We start from the raw sequence: 15,121 nt of genomic DNA, 5'->3' as shown, positions 1-15,121 counted from the left end.
GTTGCTCAAAAGTAAAATGTGAAATAATCTGCAGCTTGTTTTGATTTAAATATTTATTTCCCATAATAAGTTCAACAGGGTAGATGTACTTGAGACTTCAGTTTCAGATAAATAAAGGCAAATATTGCAAAGTACACAAAAGGCAGCCGCTAAAGCGTTTAAGTTTCAAAATAGAACAAACAAAACGGACTACTAAATTGTCAATTCCACTTAGAAACAAAATATTAATTCTAAAAATAAATCTTAGGTCGTTTTACAGAAGAACAGACAAAATTGACTAACTTTTGTCAATATCAAATAAACTGAGAACTAAAAGGAAATTCTCAATCTCTCCTTGTTGTATAGCTTAGCTTTTCAAACAGTTTTAACAGTTACTTTAGTCTGACAAAAGCCGAATGACGAATTAGCGCTTTCAGTCAGAGATTGAGCATGCACCGGTTTATTGTATTTCCAGACTTGCTTTCCGCACAATTTACAGTGCGCGCTAATCTGTTTTCGTTCAGACTTGAAAAGCCGAAATACCTTCACACTACTTCTGTGGCCCTTCCGTTCGACAATCTCTACGGCAATGGAACTATCATCGGTTTTCTTTTTGGTAACCTTCGCTCACGCTCTCAGTTGATTTTTCTCTAGTCGGCAAACTCATTTCCTTCATTACCCGGGCTGCATGGCTGCAAAAACAAATACACGTGTGCGCCTTGGCGCTTGTGCTGTATGTAACAAGTCACGTGACGTGACGCTGCGGCTGTGATTGGTTCGGCTCTGCTACTTCATTTGGATTGGCTGTTCTTTTTTTCTTTTTTTTAAGAGGACAAGAGAGATGAGGCCTATCACAATAGTTAAATTTTTCTATCGAGAAAAATTTATTTCGCAATACATATCGTTATCATTCTATCGCCCAGCTCTATTTTACAGGTAGCTGAAATGAAGTGGAAGTTCATAAAGAACTGTCATAAAACAGCAGGTCAAAGTTTGAATGTCTGCAGCAGGAAATTAAGCAATCAAAAATGTGTCACAGTAGTTGTGCTTTTGTGTGTGTTATGGTTTCTCGGTAATATGCTATAATAGCACTGTAAGCTCAGTGTAAACTTAACCTTAAGCCTAAAATAATCTAGCTGAGATAACGGTTTAAAATCACGGTAAAAAGCACGCCATGTTAAAGAAGATCATGTGATATTGACAAAATCTCCAGAAAAAAGACTCTGTTTATCTAACACCAATAATCTAGTTGATCGGGCTGATTTGCATACTGTAGAAAGCACCCAGAGAAAGAAATGTGTAATTTGGGCTACAGAACATCTGGCAATTTTTATGACTTCTGTTGAGATAATTACTACATGTCTGAAAGATGGAGGGATTTGTAAGTTATATTCAACAGTGCTACAAACATATCCGCTGGGTAGCCTAAACTCATATAACTGCGCTGCTAGAGAATGAAAGCCTCACTGAAAGCCTGTAACTGAAACCAGAATAAATTCACAGAGTAGAGCACAGCAATTAAAAAAATATTTAGATGATAAAAAAGAACCTCTTGTCTTTCCTCCCTTTTGCACATAATTTGTCTCAACTGACTCGGTGATATTTATGCTTTAATCTGAAACCTGTAATTGCTCTGCAGTCGGTGCTGAGAAAAGTTGTGCAGCTGCAGCCTTCAGCGCTTCACTTTCGGCCAATCAAAGGCTGTGGTGAAGCTCACGAGCTCCATCCGTAAGACCCCCCACACACATAGCCGCACACGATACAGTGCATATGCTAGGTTTCATATCAGCGTGGTGTTCTCCTGCCTTGCTGCCAAATCCCTCAGGGCTTGTCTGTGGATTCCTTCTTGTTAGGTTTTTGCAACGGGTCAGGTTTGCCTTTCCTTTGCACAGAGCGTTGGTTATGGCTCCCCTGTGCACTACAGGAGGAGACATCCATTTACATGCTGTGGTTCCAGCTTCAAAATGGGACAGTGACTAATGATGCTGTCTTCGTTAGCTTTAACAAGTAAGACGCCATTCGCTGTGCCACACTGTTAAAAAGGGGCCATGGTACGGTTTTGTGTCGCACACATTTAAAATGCATTTTCAGACGTATATGTTGCGAAAAGAGGCACGTAAGCTTATGAAGTAATACTTTTTAGGTTTCTCCTCTGCAGGGTTTTGGATTGTCAAGTAGATGTATTATTAACTTTTCAGCATATTCAGCTGCCTCTCTAGTCAGTTTCTCGTCCTTGGCTGAACACCAACTCAACTGCCTTGGACTGTTTTGTTCTGGAGCTTCAGTGAACTTCCTTAAGTGCATGTGAACCCCTTTTCTGCAGCAGATTTTCTTAAAGAGGCGCTCCTGCTCTCAACAGACCCCCAAAACAGAAGAAGTGCTACTGTCGCAAGCCCCATGTCTATAGAGTGGATGTGGTGCACATCCAGTGGCAGGATGAAATTCTCTCATGAAAAGTAGCAAAATATATATAGAGAGGACTCTCACAATAGAGCCTTTCAGAGCTGACATTTTGACTTGTCACAGTATGTAAATCACAGTTTTTAAAAAAAAAAAATAGGAAATTCCAATTTTTTGTGCATGCTGATTCACTGTTGCAGCTCATTTGGGTCTCTTAACAGAACTGATCTATTGATAATTTGACCTGTATGTCCCCTGCTGTAACACTTTATAGAGTTTCCAGGAAACTTTTTAACAACCTGGACAGGAAGCCACCCAATAGGAAAAGTACAAGGTGGGAACGGGTGGGGTAAACTGGAGTGAGTAGATTATTTACTAGTAAATTGAGATGCTATTGTTTAAAAAAGAAAAAAAAAAGGTGAGTTAAAATACCTGGGTGGTCTACCTACACCTAACTGAAGTTTATGTTTAAGAAACACTGCGTTACTTTCATCTTGTCTGTGTCCTTGTATGCACTGCTGATTATACGTTAAAGAACTCTGTCACACAGGATGTGACTGATTTGGGTCAAACAAATGACTAATAAATTATGTGTGTCTGCGCGTGTGTGTTTGTGTGTATATGTGTGTGTGAGAGAGATGCTTTTGTTTTTGCCCTTAGCTGCATATATCTCAGTTCTCGTGTAACTTTGGAAGCGGATGGTCACGATATTAAGCGGCATGTGACACATACACAAATTTTCTGCCAGCAACATGCAGATGGCCAGCTTAATCCAAAAAGCAGCTAAACAACCAGAAAGACACTGTTGTCAGTCAGCATTAGAATTTTTTTCCTGTTAATATAAAAGACTATTCAGACTTTTTAATGCTTTACTCGCACAATATACTATTGTCTGGTTGATTTTCTTATCCAAGTGTTTCACAGGTAAGGTGTATACCATTATAAGATTGGGGAAACTGTTATGCTACAGAGAGGGAACATTTCCTTTTATTGAGGACAGTTTATGTCCAGGAAAGCAGAGATAGAGGTTAGAATAAAAATTGATTACATATTATGTAAGAACTCCTTTTGAATCATTTCATCATATAGATGAAAGATAAAAGGAGCCGGCTGAGGTGGTTCGAGCATCTGATGGGGATACCTCCTAGGCGCCTCCTGGGCATGGTGTTGCTGGGATGTCCTACTAAGAGGAGGCCCTGGGGCAGACCCAGGACATGCTGGAGAGGTTATATCTCTCAGCTGGCCTCGGCGTACCCTTGAATGAGCTGGAGGAGGTGGGTGGGGTGAGGGAGGTCTGAGCTTGTCTGTTTACACTCCTGCCCCCACAGCCTATACCCATATGAGTGCAGATGGATGTTGCACATTTAATACTGCCCACATATCAATCATAGAAGTGGGCAATATGGTTATGGACTAAATACGTAATTTTATGTTTTGATATTTATATATCTAGATATCAGTGGCAGTAAGTCTATTAATTTACCAGTGGTAACAAAACCTATAGCTTTGTTTCTGTATTTAACACAGAACTATAACCTGTGAATTCTGATTGATCGTGGGCCTGATGAGCCACTAGTCATTAAAGTTCTAATTATTTTACATTGTAATCTCCATTTCCAGTACAATTCATATTAAGCAGTGTTCATATTACCAACAAATTGACTTTTTATGTCCTTAATTAATATTAGCCTGTGACTGGATACTTTTCACACATCCTGAAAGTCTCATGCTTTGCACAGCGAAAGATGATTAACTTGTTGACCTGTTAAGGACATAAGGTTGTGTGTTTTATTATCTTTGAGAATGTACACATATTACCAAGGAGTACCTAATATAAGTGCGCTAATTGCATTTAAAAGCTTTGTGCCAGATGTTGACACTGTTAATGAGAGCAAAAGAGTGTCTGTTCTAAATACGGGGTGGTGTGTTTCACTGCAGTCAGATTATTAAGTACCAGCCTCTCAGAGATGTACTTTTGCTTTTTGGGTAGGAACTGTGGGTGTTTAGCACTAAAAGCAATGCTCATAGATGTGAAGTGCAGTGTTTTGCAGATGCACTGCTTTTAATGTGGCATTACTGGCAATGCCCACATCTGGAAAAGGTGTTTGTTTTTTGTTTTTTTGTACAGAGCTAACAAATTACATGTGCCTAGCAGACTTCTCGAGTGATAAAGTTTTGAAATTTGTGTGTCTGCAGGTCCATCATGACAGACTTGTACTACCTCAGCCAGGCAGATGGAGTTGGTGAATGGAGAATGAAGGAGGCTAAAGACCTGTCGGATCTGGTCCAAAACAGAATCACCTATCTACAGGTATCCACAGACACACCAGCTGCCGAGCCAACTGGACTGTACCATTTCACACACAAACATACACAAAGGTGTCGGAGAAATAACTATGCTGTGAGCATCGATGAAAATATTTTCTTCACACAAATAAATGCACATATGCATACACCAGAAATATCTTTCGCACTTGCTTGTCTCATTTGCACCGTCCATATCTGTCAACATCAGTTTGCACAACTAGCAGGTGAGTGGTACGATAGCAGACGGTTTCAGCAGTCACATCCGACAAGCTGGAAACTTGTTGTTTGTCAGCAGTTTAGTGTCACCTACACACATGCGGCAAAGCACAGAAAAAGTGACAGATCAGCAGATGTGGATATGCGAAAATGCAAAAAAATCTCAATGCACTACAATAACAGACACAAATGCTCACACTCACCAGGAGTCACAGAGATGCACATACACTTAGAGGCCAGTGCATGCACAATCCAAGACCCGGGACGCATTCCCTCGCTTCAGCTGCCCTGCTCCCCTTCTCCAGCTCTGGTGCTGCAGGGTTCCCGGGCGGGGCGTTGTGGTGCGGCACCATGCCCTGCAGCATTAATGAGCCGGTGTGTTTGACGAAGAGGACCCAGTCAGTCTGGCTGGGTGGAGACAGCACCACTAACAGCTGCTGTCACCACCGCTGAGGGATCACACCGCTCTACCAGCTGCCATCACTAATTCATCACACACACACACATACACATACACATTCGTGTACAGATGGATTCATCCGCACCTATGCGGGCAACTGGCGCACATTCACACAACCTCAGCTTCACATATGCACATGCTCATACCCGAAGAGTGTGTGCACGTGAGTGTGTCTCTTTCAACATCCCTTATGCATACTCACACATATATGCATACTCACACAGACGGACTCCTCCCTCCTGTCCTCCTGTCTCTGCCACTCGCACCAGCCTCTCCTTTCATTCCCGGTTTAACTAACTCCATTTCTCCGTCTGCTCCATCTGTCCACTCACAACATCGAGGCTCACTTCTTCAGATGGCGCTCTGTTGGACAAGCCTTTCATCTATTTTTGCACTATGAGCCTTTGCGTAGTGGTGTTAATAGCTAATGAACAAAATCATGTTTTTGATCTTTGGTGCTTTTGCACACCATTTCCCAGAGACCACTTATCACTATAAATCTGTCCAGTGCTTGGCATGGCGTACTTGTGTGCAAAAGGGTGTGCTTATAATCACAATCACCCTAGCCAGCTCTACAAAGCTTTATTGCATCTTTCAGCTGATTTGTTTTGCTTTTATTTGTGTAATTTTGGCCCCAGCAGGCAGCTGTTTTGATTCAAAGAGCTACTGTACAAGCTCAGTAAAAACGGGAGATTTGGCAGCTCTATGGTTGTGTTCACCTCTTACAGCTTTAAGATTGTTGTCCAGATAGATTTGATCACCTTTGCCCCTCAGTGCCAGAGATCCAATCAGAGTAATGTTTACTAATCACTTGGAGTAAGGCATGGTATAAATCAAGTGCTCATGTCAATGCCAAAGAAGGAAAGCAGATCGTGTACCTGTTAATAACACATCTAGTGGCATCAAGAGTGCGAGCGTTCATCCCATCACAGTGTTAACGCTGAAGAATCAAAAGACAGTCAGCCTTGATCTATGATTGAATGTTGTGTTAGCTTTTGTCTGTTGTACTTACATGTACCCTTGTGCGTAGGTATAGAGTTTAAATCCCATTCACAAAAAGCAGACTTCTCGTGTAACCGGAAAAACAATTCAATAGAAAACCAATTGCGGAATGCAAAACATTTTGCCGTTGCTTCCAACAAAGAAATCTATCAGGAAAAGCAAAATATGAAATAATTTCATAAAATGATCCATGAATGAATGAAGGAAACGACACATGCTAAAACCTTTTAAAAAGTTCTTCCTGTATTGGATTTTCTAATAATGATATTAGATTTTGTTTTTTTCTCAGGTGAAGCTCGTGCAGCCATTGTAGATGTTCATGCTAATTAACCAGTCCCTCTAAATGACACGCTATTGCACCTTCATGTGTAAAATATGTCACAGCCTGTCAGCAAGAGGTGTTTTTCCTAAAAAGGCATCCGTGAGGAAAATGCAGAAGCTTTAATGAGCTGAATATATTACGCAGTTTATTGCTGAAACATCAACATATTATTGTAAGTCTCCTGCCAGCAAAGTGCAGCAACACCGATTTTACTTCAGATGTGCTGGAGTCTTACTTTAGAGGGGGTCTATTATGCTCATTTACAGCGTCGTATATTCTACTTTTGGACTATACTAGAGTAACTTGACACGATTCACAGTTCAAGCTAATACTAATATATAACTGCTCATCTTACAGTGCTCTGTTTGAAATGAGCTGTTTTCACTCTTTTGTCTTTCCCTTTACGTTCTGGGCCTTACTCTACGATGCTTGTTCAAGGATATCTTTCCATTACCTGCATTCGTTTACTCTAAAATTGTCGATCTGTTTAAATGATCACACAAAGGTTGTTATCCACCAAGTTAACCTGCATTCACACAAAAGGGCTGGCGTTGGCAGCATCTGACGAGCCTTAAAGTGGTGTTTCACAGATCACATGACTCTTCTTCCACGAAAATGATCACTATGAGCCCCTACAACAGAAACATTATCAAATGTATAGAGAAATTAGAAAATTCAACAGTAAAACGATAAACATTTTAATTCCAGTTGATTGTTTTATCACAGATTGTGTTCTAAGTGCTGCTATTTATTTTCTAAGGTGACAGCTGCACCTTAAAACTCTGAAACTTTAAAGTTTACTAACTAATAAACAAGAAGTTGAAATCGCTTCAATTTGATTTGGATCAAAGAGAAATTAATTTTGTCCCAGCCGGTTTGAAACTGAAACTCAGAACATAACCTGCTCCTGATATTTGATGCTATTTAAAAAGAATCGTTAATCGTTCTACTGTTCAGGCACAGACGTCTGAGGGATCTTCCAGGAGTTGTGACACTATTTTCTGGAGAACTGATTTATCAGTAGGTAGTGATTTTATACCTGTTGATCTCTAAACTGGATCTTAACCTGCTTCAGCACAGGTTAGGTTCACAGCATAAGTTACCATGGCGATTTAGAGACGTTACGTGGATAAGCCAAAATCTTGCTTTGTAGTATAGACCTCTCATTGGTTGCCTGTTGTAAACAGAACATTCACAGCCAGAGCCATGTGCCTGAGATGACAGTATTAAGTATACCCCCCCTCTCTATGACATCACTCAGATCCAAGAGTAGAAAAACTGCTTGAAATCAAACATTTAGAACAGTCTGAAGTCTTGGTTTTTATTCATACGTCCACTGATCTCATGTTTTTTTACATCTAATATAATCATCCAGTCTGGTAACATTAAATGTGTGTGACAAAAATAGGAAAACACACAAGGAACCCTTTAAACAACTTGTCATGAGTGAATTTCAGCATCACAGTGGATAATTACCTAAGCTCGGCATACTTCTGTCTCAAATTCAGTGGTCCTCAGCCATAGTCCCTAAATAAACAATATCTCCGTGGTGTCTCTAGTGTGAATCACTCTGCAGCTGATGCTGTGTTTCACACTCAAAAAAAGAACAATTTAAACAGCCACTTAACCTACAGTACAAAGCGCTACTCGAAGGCTGCCTTTGTGCATGCATCTGCCGTCATTATCCTTGAACCACGTCTCTTAAGCGCTGCAGTCATTCCTGCTGCACCATTACCGCCCTGGCATCCAACGGTGGCCTCCACGCCGCGAGATTCATTCTACAGAATGATCTCATGCACGTACTGTGACTCGAGGGCCAGGTTTGACACTGAAAACAAGCTCAGGATGCCACTGTAGATTATTAGTACAGTAAGTTAGCCTACACCTATGGGGGTAGTAGCGGCAGCCTGTAACTCGAAGGGAAATACCTGTGTGGCTTGTTCTGTCACCTCTATGGCTGCTGTACTCTGTTCATGTTATTGAGCAGCAGCGGTGGTAATCAGTTTTCTTCACATAAAGGATCCTCTCTTCTTCCCTTTTTTTCCTTTTCCTTTTTTTTTATTGCCTCCTGTCCTCTTTTTACATTCATCACCGCAGTTTTTTTTTAATGCTTTCATCCCTTTTCCTCGCTGCTTCCCTCCTCCTCCACCCTCTCTTCCTTTTCCTCCCCTGCTAGTGTATGATAGGCAGCGTTAGCCGGTGGGTGCCGGGCGGCCTGATTACTGTGAACCATCCACAGCTGCAGCAGCCTAATGAGGAAAACACTCCCATCAGCCGGTAATTGCTGTTTAGGAAGCTGGTTGGCATGAGCGTTGTGGAGTCGCTCAGACCGGCTGCTGAGCGAATCGCTACCCGCCCGGCAACTCATCGACAGCACAGCATGTGTCGCTCTCTTCTGGTTTCCGATTTTTTTATTTATTTTTTTAACATTAAAAAAAAGAGAGAGAAATCCTTGTTTCTTCCCCCAGCGCCTCTCATTTGGTATTCTTCCCCTCAGACTTTGTGTGATATTGAAGCTAATGTTCAAGAAGAGGAATGAGACTGAAGTAGCGGGGAAGATGGGGGATTAGAGGGAGTGGAAAAGGAGACAAGCAGAAGGGAAGTTGCAAGAAATAAAGCGGTATAGAGAAAGCATGAGTGGTAAAAGGAGTGATTGTAAAGGTGAAACATTGAGAATGCAGCAAAAGAAAGGGGCTGTGAACCGTGAAGGCACGAGCGAAGGTAAATGATGAGGCTTTCAATAGTCTACATTTTTACTTACTGTCAACAAATCACAGGAAAAGAGCTCATCTGACAGTTTGTCGTCTTTATAGGCTCAGTAATTTCTTGAAACAGGTGGTAAACTGCAGTTTAACTGTCATCTAGTGTTATATATTTATACATGGTATATAATACTGAGAGCTATACTTTGCTTAATGTTGATATGCACTAGTAAATATGTATGGAACTGAAAATGTTCTACAGTCACTGTTTTTACTATAATGAAGACAACAGTTTCACACATTTTTAGGGCCATAATTTGTTGGATTAAGGTTTTGGTAGTAATCAATATGTGATTAAAGTAGATATACTTCAGGAGATTTAACAAAAAGGTTTTGGATGAATTTTGGGGGAATTATAGCCATTTTTGTGCACAGTCCTCTATTGTCAGATGCTCAAAACTAGTTGAGCAGACTATTGTCATTTCAAATATAAGGATTGTTTTTAATTACTAGGATGAAAGTCTCCCATCAGTGGCTGCTTGTAGTCTAGAATTCATAGACATCTTCAAATGCTGGGTTTTCTCCCTTGAAATGCTCTTCCAGGCTTTTACCAAAGCCACCTTTAGTTGCTGTTTTTGTAATTAATGACTGAAAGGATGCTATGCTGGGTTGAGATCAGGCAACTGACTTGGCCATTAAAGAATATCCCAATTTGTCTTGAGAAACCTCGGGTTGTTTTTGCAGTATGCTTTGGATTATTATCCTTTGCACTACGAAACGCTGTCTAATCCATTTTGCAACTTTTAGTTAAAACTGAGCAGAGAGTATAGATCTGTACATTTCACAATCCATCCCACTGTTTCTACCAGCATTCACATCATAAATAAAACACCAGTGACCCAGATCCACTGTCAGCCACACATGCCTATTCCATAACACTGCCTCCCTCATGTCTGACAGATACAGTAGTAAAGAGGGAGGCCTCACCTGGCCATGAAACTGTTCTTCAGGCAATAATCCTACTAATTTAAGCTTCTGAAAATAGGGGAGTCTGTATAAAAATCACTATAATTCTTAAACAATGCAAGACTATAGAAGTAAAGAAGTATAGAATGTATATCCTTTAACAATAGAAGGTATGAGACTAAAAAGGAGAGGGGGAGGAGGCGAAATTAATTTAAAAAGTAGAGAAAAATAGCATGTACAGCAGGAAAGGCAACCTGGGAGTAAGCAGGCATCGTGAAATTAGAGTGGTGTATTAGATAGGAAAAGGACACAAAACAATATCAGCCATTTGATATTAAAAGTCAGAGAGTAGGTCTTTGAGAGATACAAGGTGGAGGTCAAGCAATAAAAAATGTTGAACCACTGTTTCCTTCTCCCAGAACCCCCCAGACTGCAGTAAGGCGAGAAAGCTGGTGTGTAACATCAATAAGGGCTGTGGTTACGGCTGCCAGCTCCACCATGTCGTCTACTGCTTCATGATCGCTTATGGCACCCAGCGCACGCTCATTCTGGAGTCTCACAACTGGCGCTATGCTCCCGGCGGCTGGGAAACTGTCTTTCTGCCCGTCAGTAACACCTGCACTGACCGCTCTGGGGCCACCACTGGACACTGGTCAGGTGAGTACACACAAAATTAACAGCACAACAATGAATTACAGTGAAAGCCTCGGAGATGCCAGTTGTGACTAGTTGCGCGCTGATTTCTGGACGATCCCACCTAAAACAGGCTTTGCCAGACCTTTTCTTTCATGCTGTTACAGCGAAAGCAAAGTGTGAATTCCCTGGCTAAGCATTACTATGCAATTCTTGTTAAAACGTTTTGGCAGCCAGTGTAGCAGCACGTTAATGTTCATAGATTTTAAAGCCAAAAAAGAAAAAAATCATCTTCTGTATGCACCTCACTCCTCTGACCTACAGTAATTTTATATGTGCAAAAGTCTCTGATAGAGCCTAGAGGCTGATATTGAAGGGTAAATTTTGATTCACAATTTCCTGCACATCCTGTAGTTTTAATCACAGACCGAGCATAAATAAAACTGCATCAATTAGAGCTAATTTATGGAATCCTAAGTCAAGAGGACTGTTCTCATTTTTTTGTTGTAGCCCCAGGCTGTGGCAGAGACTGACTGAAGGGTCTTATATTCCCATACAGCTTCGCTATTGCATCATTTTCCTGTCAAAAATCTATTTTGATTCCAAGTTAATTTTCAGCTGCATGTAAAAATGCTTTTTTCGCATATGTAAGTGAAAATGAACAAGATTCTCTTTCACTTAAAAACAGTCCATCAACCATTTTTGTCAAAGTAGGATTGTTATTCCATCTACAGTACTCTACATTTAGCAGCATTGCTCTGTTCTGGTACACCCTGCCCTTCAGTGCACAAACATGGAAAGACAATGACATGATTAATGGTTAAGTTAGAAACAGCGTGAAATGGAGGAACAAGGATAGAGGTCAACTGCAAAGCATCTTCCAGATACAACATCAACCTAGAAACTGGCGACCTCCAGTCACACAAGAAAAATGTGTATTCCTGGTTTGGCTTGCAAGTGGTTGCTGGAGGTTGATCAGTCAGTGACTCCCCCATAACCACAAGTTGCTATGGAAAAAACTGTATTGTCTGACTGACTGGCAAGTGGGTGCAAATGGCTGATAGTAAGGAGTGCTGCACAAAAATCCCCTTTGTGATTATTTTTTGCAAAAAGAATTAGTTGACCGTAGTTTGCATGGAAGATACAAATTGACTTGTCTGCAAACCCTTGCCACCTGATCTTTGAATAATAGTAAAACTGAAATGTGCAAACAAACCAGAAAAGAAAATTTGCTTTCACACTAAGCCTTAGCAGCCATCTCCAGAGAAGTTGGCATCTTCCATGCAAACAACGAGAAACCATGACAATATGCTAAGCGACCAAAGCGGTCAAGAGGGTTTTTGGTGCACCCTCTTCAACCTCCAGAAACCACTTGCCAACCAGTTAGAAAATATATATTTCCCTTAGCGACCAGTGGTTGATATGGATCTCTGACTGGTCCTAGGGCTGTGTGCCTGAGGGACCTGAAATAGCACATATTCCAGGTGAGCTCTGTCCATAGTACATGTGGAAGGATATTGGCTAAAAAAATCAGCCAATAAGTGCTGGTGCTGAAATCAGCTGACTCCCATAGTTGGCTCATCTTAAATTTGTGGCCTGCCAGAACTAATCCTATGCTCGATTTTTTTTATTATTTGAAGACATTTTAAGTATATGCCAGGGGACGCTTAAAGGGAATATAAATATTCATGCAGGTTTCGGGCACAGCTTTAAACCCGAGTCTCTTATTTCATATTTCACATTTGTATTTTTTGCAACAGTAGAAATGCCCATACCTGCACAGCTTTAGGCATTTGCCAAAGGAATACTCTGGCAGCAAAACCAGTGTCATACTCATCACCTTCAGATTTACATACAGACAATGCTAGTGTGGCTGTTGATTCATGGTGTTGTTATTTTTGCGTGATATTAGAATTCTGCACACTTACGGTTCATTGTGAACACCGTTGAAGCAAAAGTTAGTTCGTATGTACAGCTGATACCAGAATACCTTAGGCCAAAGATTGATGGGGCTGTTGGGAGGAAAAAGATCTCCCTACTAATGCAGAGGCAGCAGAATCATTTATAAATGAATTCAACCGTTTTATAAAGTGGAAGTGCAGTTTTAATATGACTGAGTCCCACAGTATATGTTTGTTTTTCCCACTTCTAAGCTGACATTACCGGAGCATATGGAAAGGGAGCTCAGTTATGACTTAGAAGTGTTACTATGAGACTGTACCTGCCTCCCTCTTTATCACGTTATCTTCCACTGCCTCCTCGTTCTCGTCGCCATGTCCTTTCAGCTCTTCATTTTACTCCTATCGCATTATTTTACTTGTGCTCTCCTGGGCTCTCCCTTCTTATCTCCTGCTCTCCCTCTGCCTTCCCTCTCTTATTCTCCTGTCTTTCATGTGTCCTTTTCCACTTTTTAATGTATTTCTTAGGAGTTTGTCTTGCAAACAGTCTCCTATAGATCCATATATGCCATCTGGCAGCTCACATCAGCAGGCAGCTCCCTCCAAATGTCACTACCCTCCTTAGGCCTTTTAGCATTCTGAATTGTTGTCCTTATAAAAGCCTGCAATTTGCAGAGGCAGTAGTTTCTGATAATCAAGCCAGCTAACTAGCTGGGCATAGCTAATGTAATCCTGTTGGGTACTTGGCTACGCCTGTGGTCATGCCTGTTTTGTTAACAGTGCAAGCAAGTACTTTCCTTGGGGCACTAGACCACAAAGGGATGCTAAAGCCTTGGATTAATAAGTAGATATACATTGAATATCTCGCTAATTAAGTGGAGTGTTTGCCCATGCCAGTGCAATTACAGTGTTTAATGTAGTGAATACTGATCTCTTCAGAACTTGTAGTAGTGCCAATACAAGCTGAATTCCCAGATGGTAGTGAGCGCTCCCTTTTGAGGACACTTTATTTTCTACTTTTGTTTCTCTCAAATTCTCCTCTTCAAAATGTTCTTCATCATTTGGTTGCGTTTGTCACCACTTGTTTGTGTTTACATTCATGTAGAAACATGCTTTGGGTTGTCGTGTACTGAGTTATGCTTTTGTATTGTTTCTGTTTATGTGGGGAAATGGACTTTTCTGGTATATTGTGTAGCAGCCCTTCACAATTCCAATTTCCTTATATATCTGTACACGGTTATCCCACTTTCTGTTAAGTGTTTTCCCCCAGGACGTGAGACATTTATAGACCTAGAGAGGATCCATGGTGTATGCATATGTGACAGGGTATTTCTATCAGGAAAACATAGTGCTTGCGGGAAACATCAAAGATAGCAATGAAGTCATTATGGGACCCGCTGATTTTCTTTCCGCAAATGGGAAACAAAAAACAAAACATTACAAGACGATCCACCCTGAAATAATCAGGACATACAGGGTTGCCTTCTATGGTTTGCTCTACAGCTGAAACAAATAGAAGGATAGAAAAACATAGCTGTATGCCATTATGATTCTACCCAAATTTTGCTTTTGACACCACGAAATGTGCCTTTCAACAGGAAGTATGGCTAAAAAATAAAAAATATAACAATTTTTAAGGGTTGGGATAGTGATAAATATACAGTATTAGTATTTCCTAGTCTCTTTTCTCTGTTGGTTTTGGACCCTGGACACTAGTACTTATAAAGTATCACAATACTGACAGTGAAACAACTGGTTTTATCCTTTTATTATTTAGATTTTTACTATATTTTTTTCTGGCTATATTTTTTCTTTTTAATTTGACCAAAGATCATAATCCAGTTAATATAAATGTAATTCATACCAGATAGGACCTCTAACTACAGAAAAAGACTATATGGATAGAAGTACCATAAACCCATTCAATGAAGCTTCTTGCACACAGTTGTTGTGCTGATGTTAATGCCTGAGGAAGTTAGGAAAACACTGCGGTTATTGAGTCAGCAGTGTTAACAACTGTCACACACCAAGCATCAACACTCAGCAACCACCGCTCCGTAACTTTACGTGGTCTGCTACTTTGTGACTGAGTTGCTGCCGTTCTTAAACACTTCGGTTTGCAAAAAATTGTTAAAAATAATGCATTTCCTTCTCTACCCCTGCTGACTGTTTATTCAACTTGTTCATGTTGCTTTTCTGCCACAACTTTTGTTTTCATGGGACAGCTGGAGAGCTT

The 15,121-nt window shown here is 40.7% G+C and overlaps 1 protein-coding gene across 2 annotated transcripts in view; it reads left to right on the top strand.

The window, feature by feature from the left end:
- fut8b (fucosyltransferase 8b (alpha (1,6) fucosyltransferase)) overlaps positions 1 to 15,121 on the top strand; it is a 100,112-nt gene that overhangs the window by 68,329 nt on the left and 16,662 nt on the right. For both annotated transcript variants that reach the window (XM_019346113.2, XM_003446349.5), the window contains exons 5-6: positions 4,576 to 4,690; positions 10,774 to 11,011. In XM_019346113.2, coding sequence (XP_019201658.1) covers positions 4,576 to 4,690; positions 10,774 to 11,011 — 353 coding nt within the window. The remainder of the gene's footprint in view (positions 1 to 4,575; positions 4,691 to 10,773; positions 11,012 to 15,121) is intronic.

This window comes from Oreochromis niloticus, linkage group LG15 (genome assembly GCF_001858045.2).
Source record: "Oreochromis niloticus isolate F11D_XX linkage group LG15, O_niloticus_UMD_NMBU, whole genome shotgun sequence".
Lineage (NCBI taxonomy): Eukaryota > Metazoa > Chordata > Actinopteri > Cichliformes > Cichlidae > Oreochromis > Oreochromis niloticus.
Note: the sequence above shows the minus strand (reverse complement) of the source record. Positions and strands in the feature narration are given on the sequence as shown.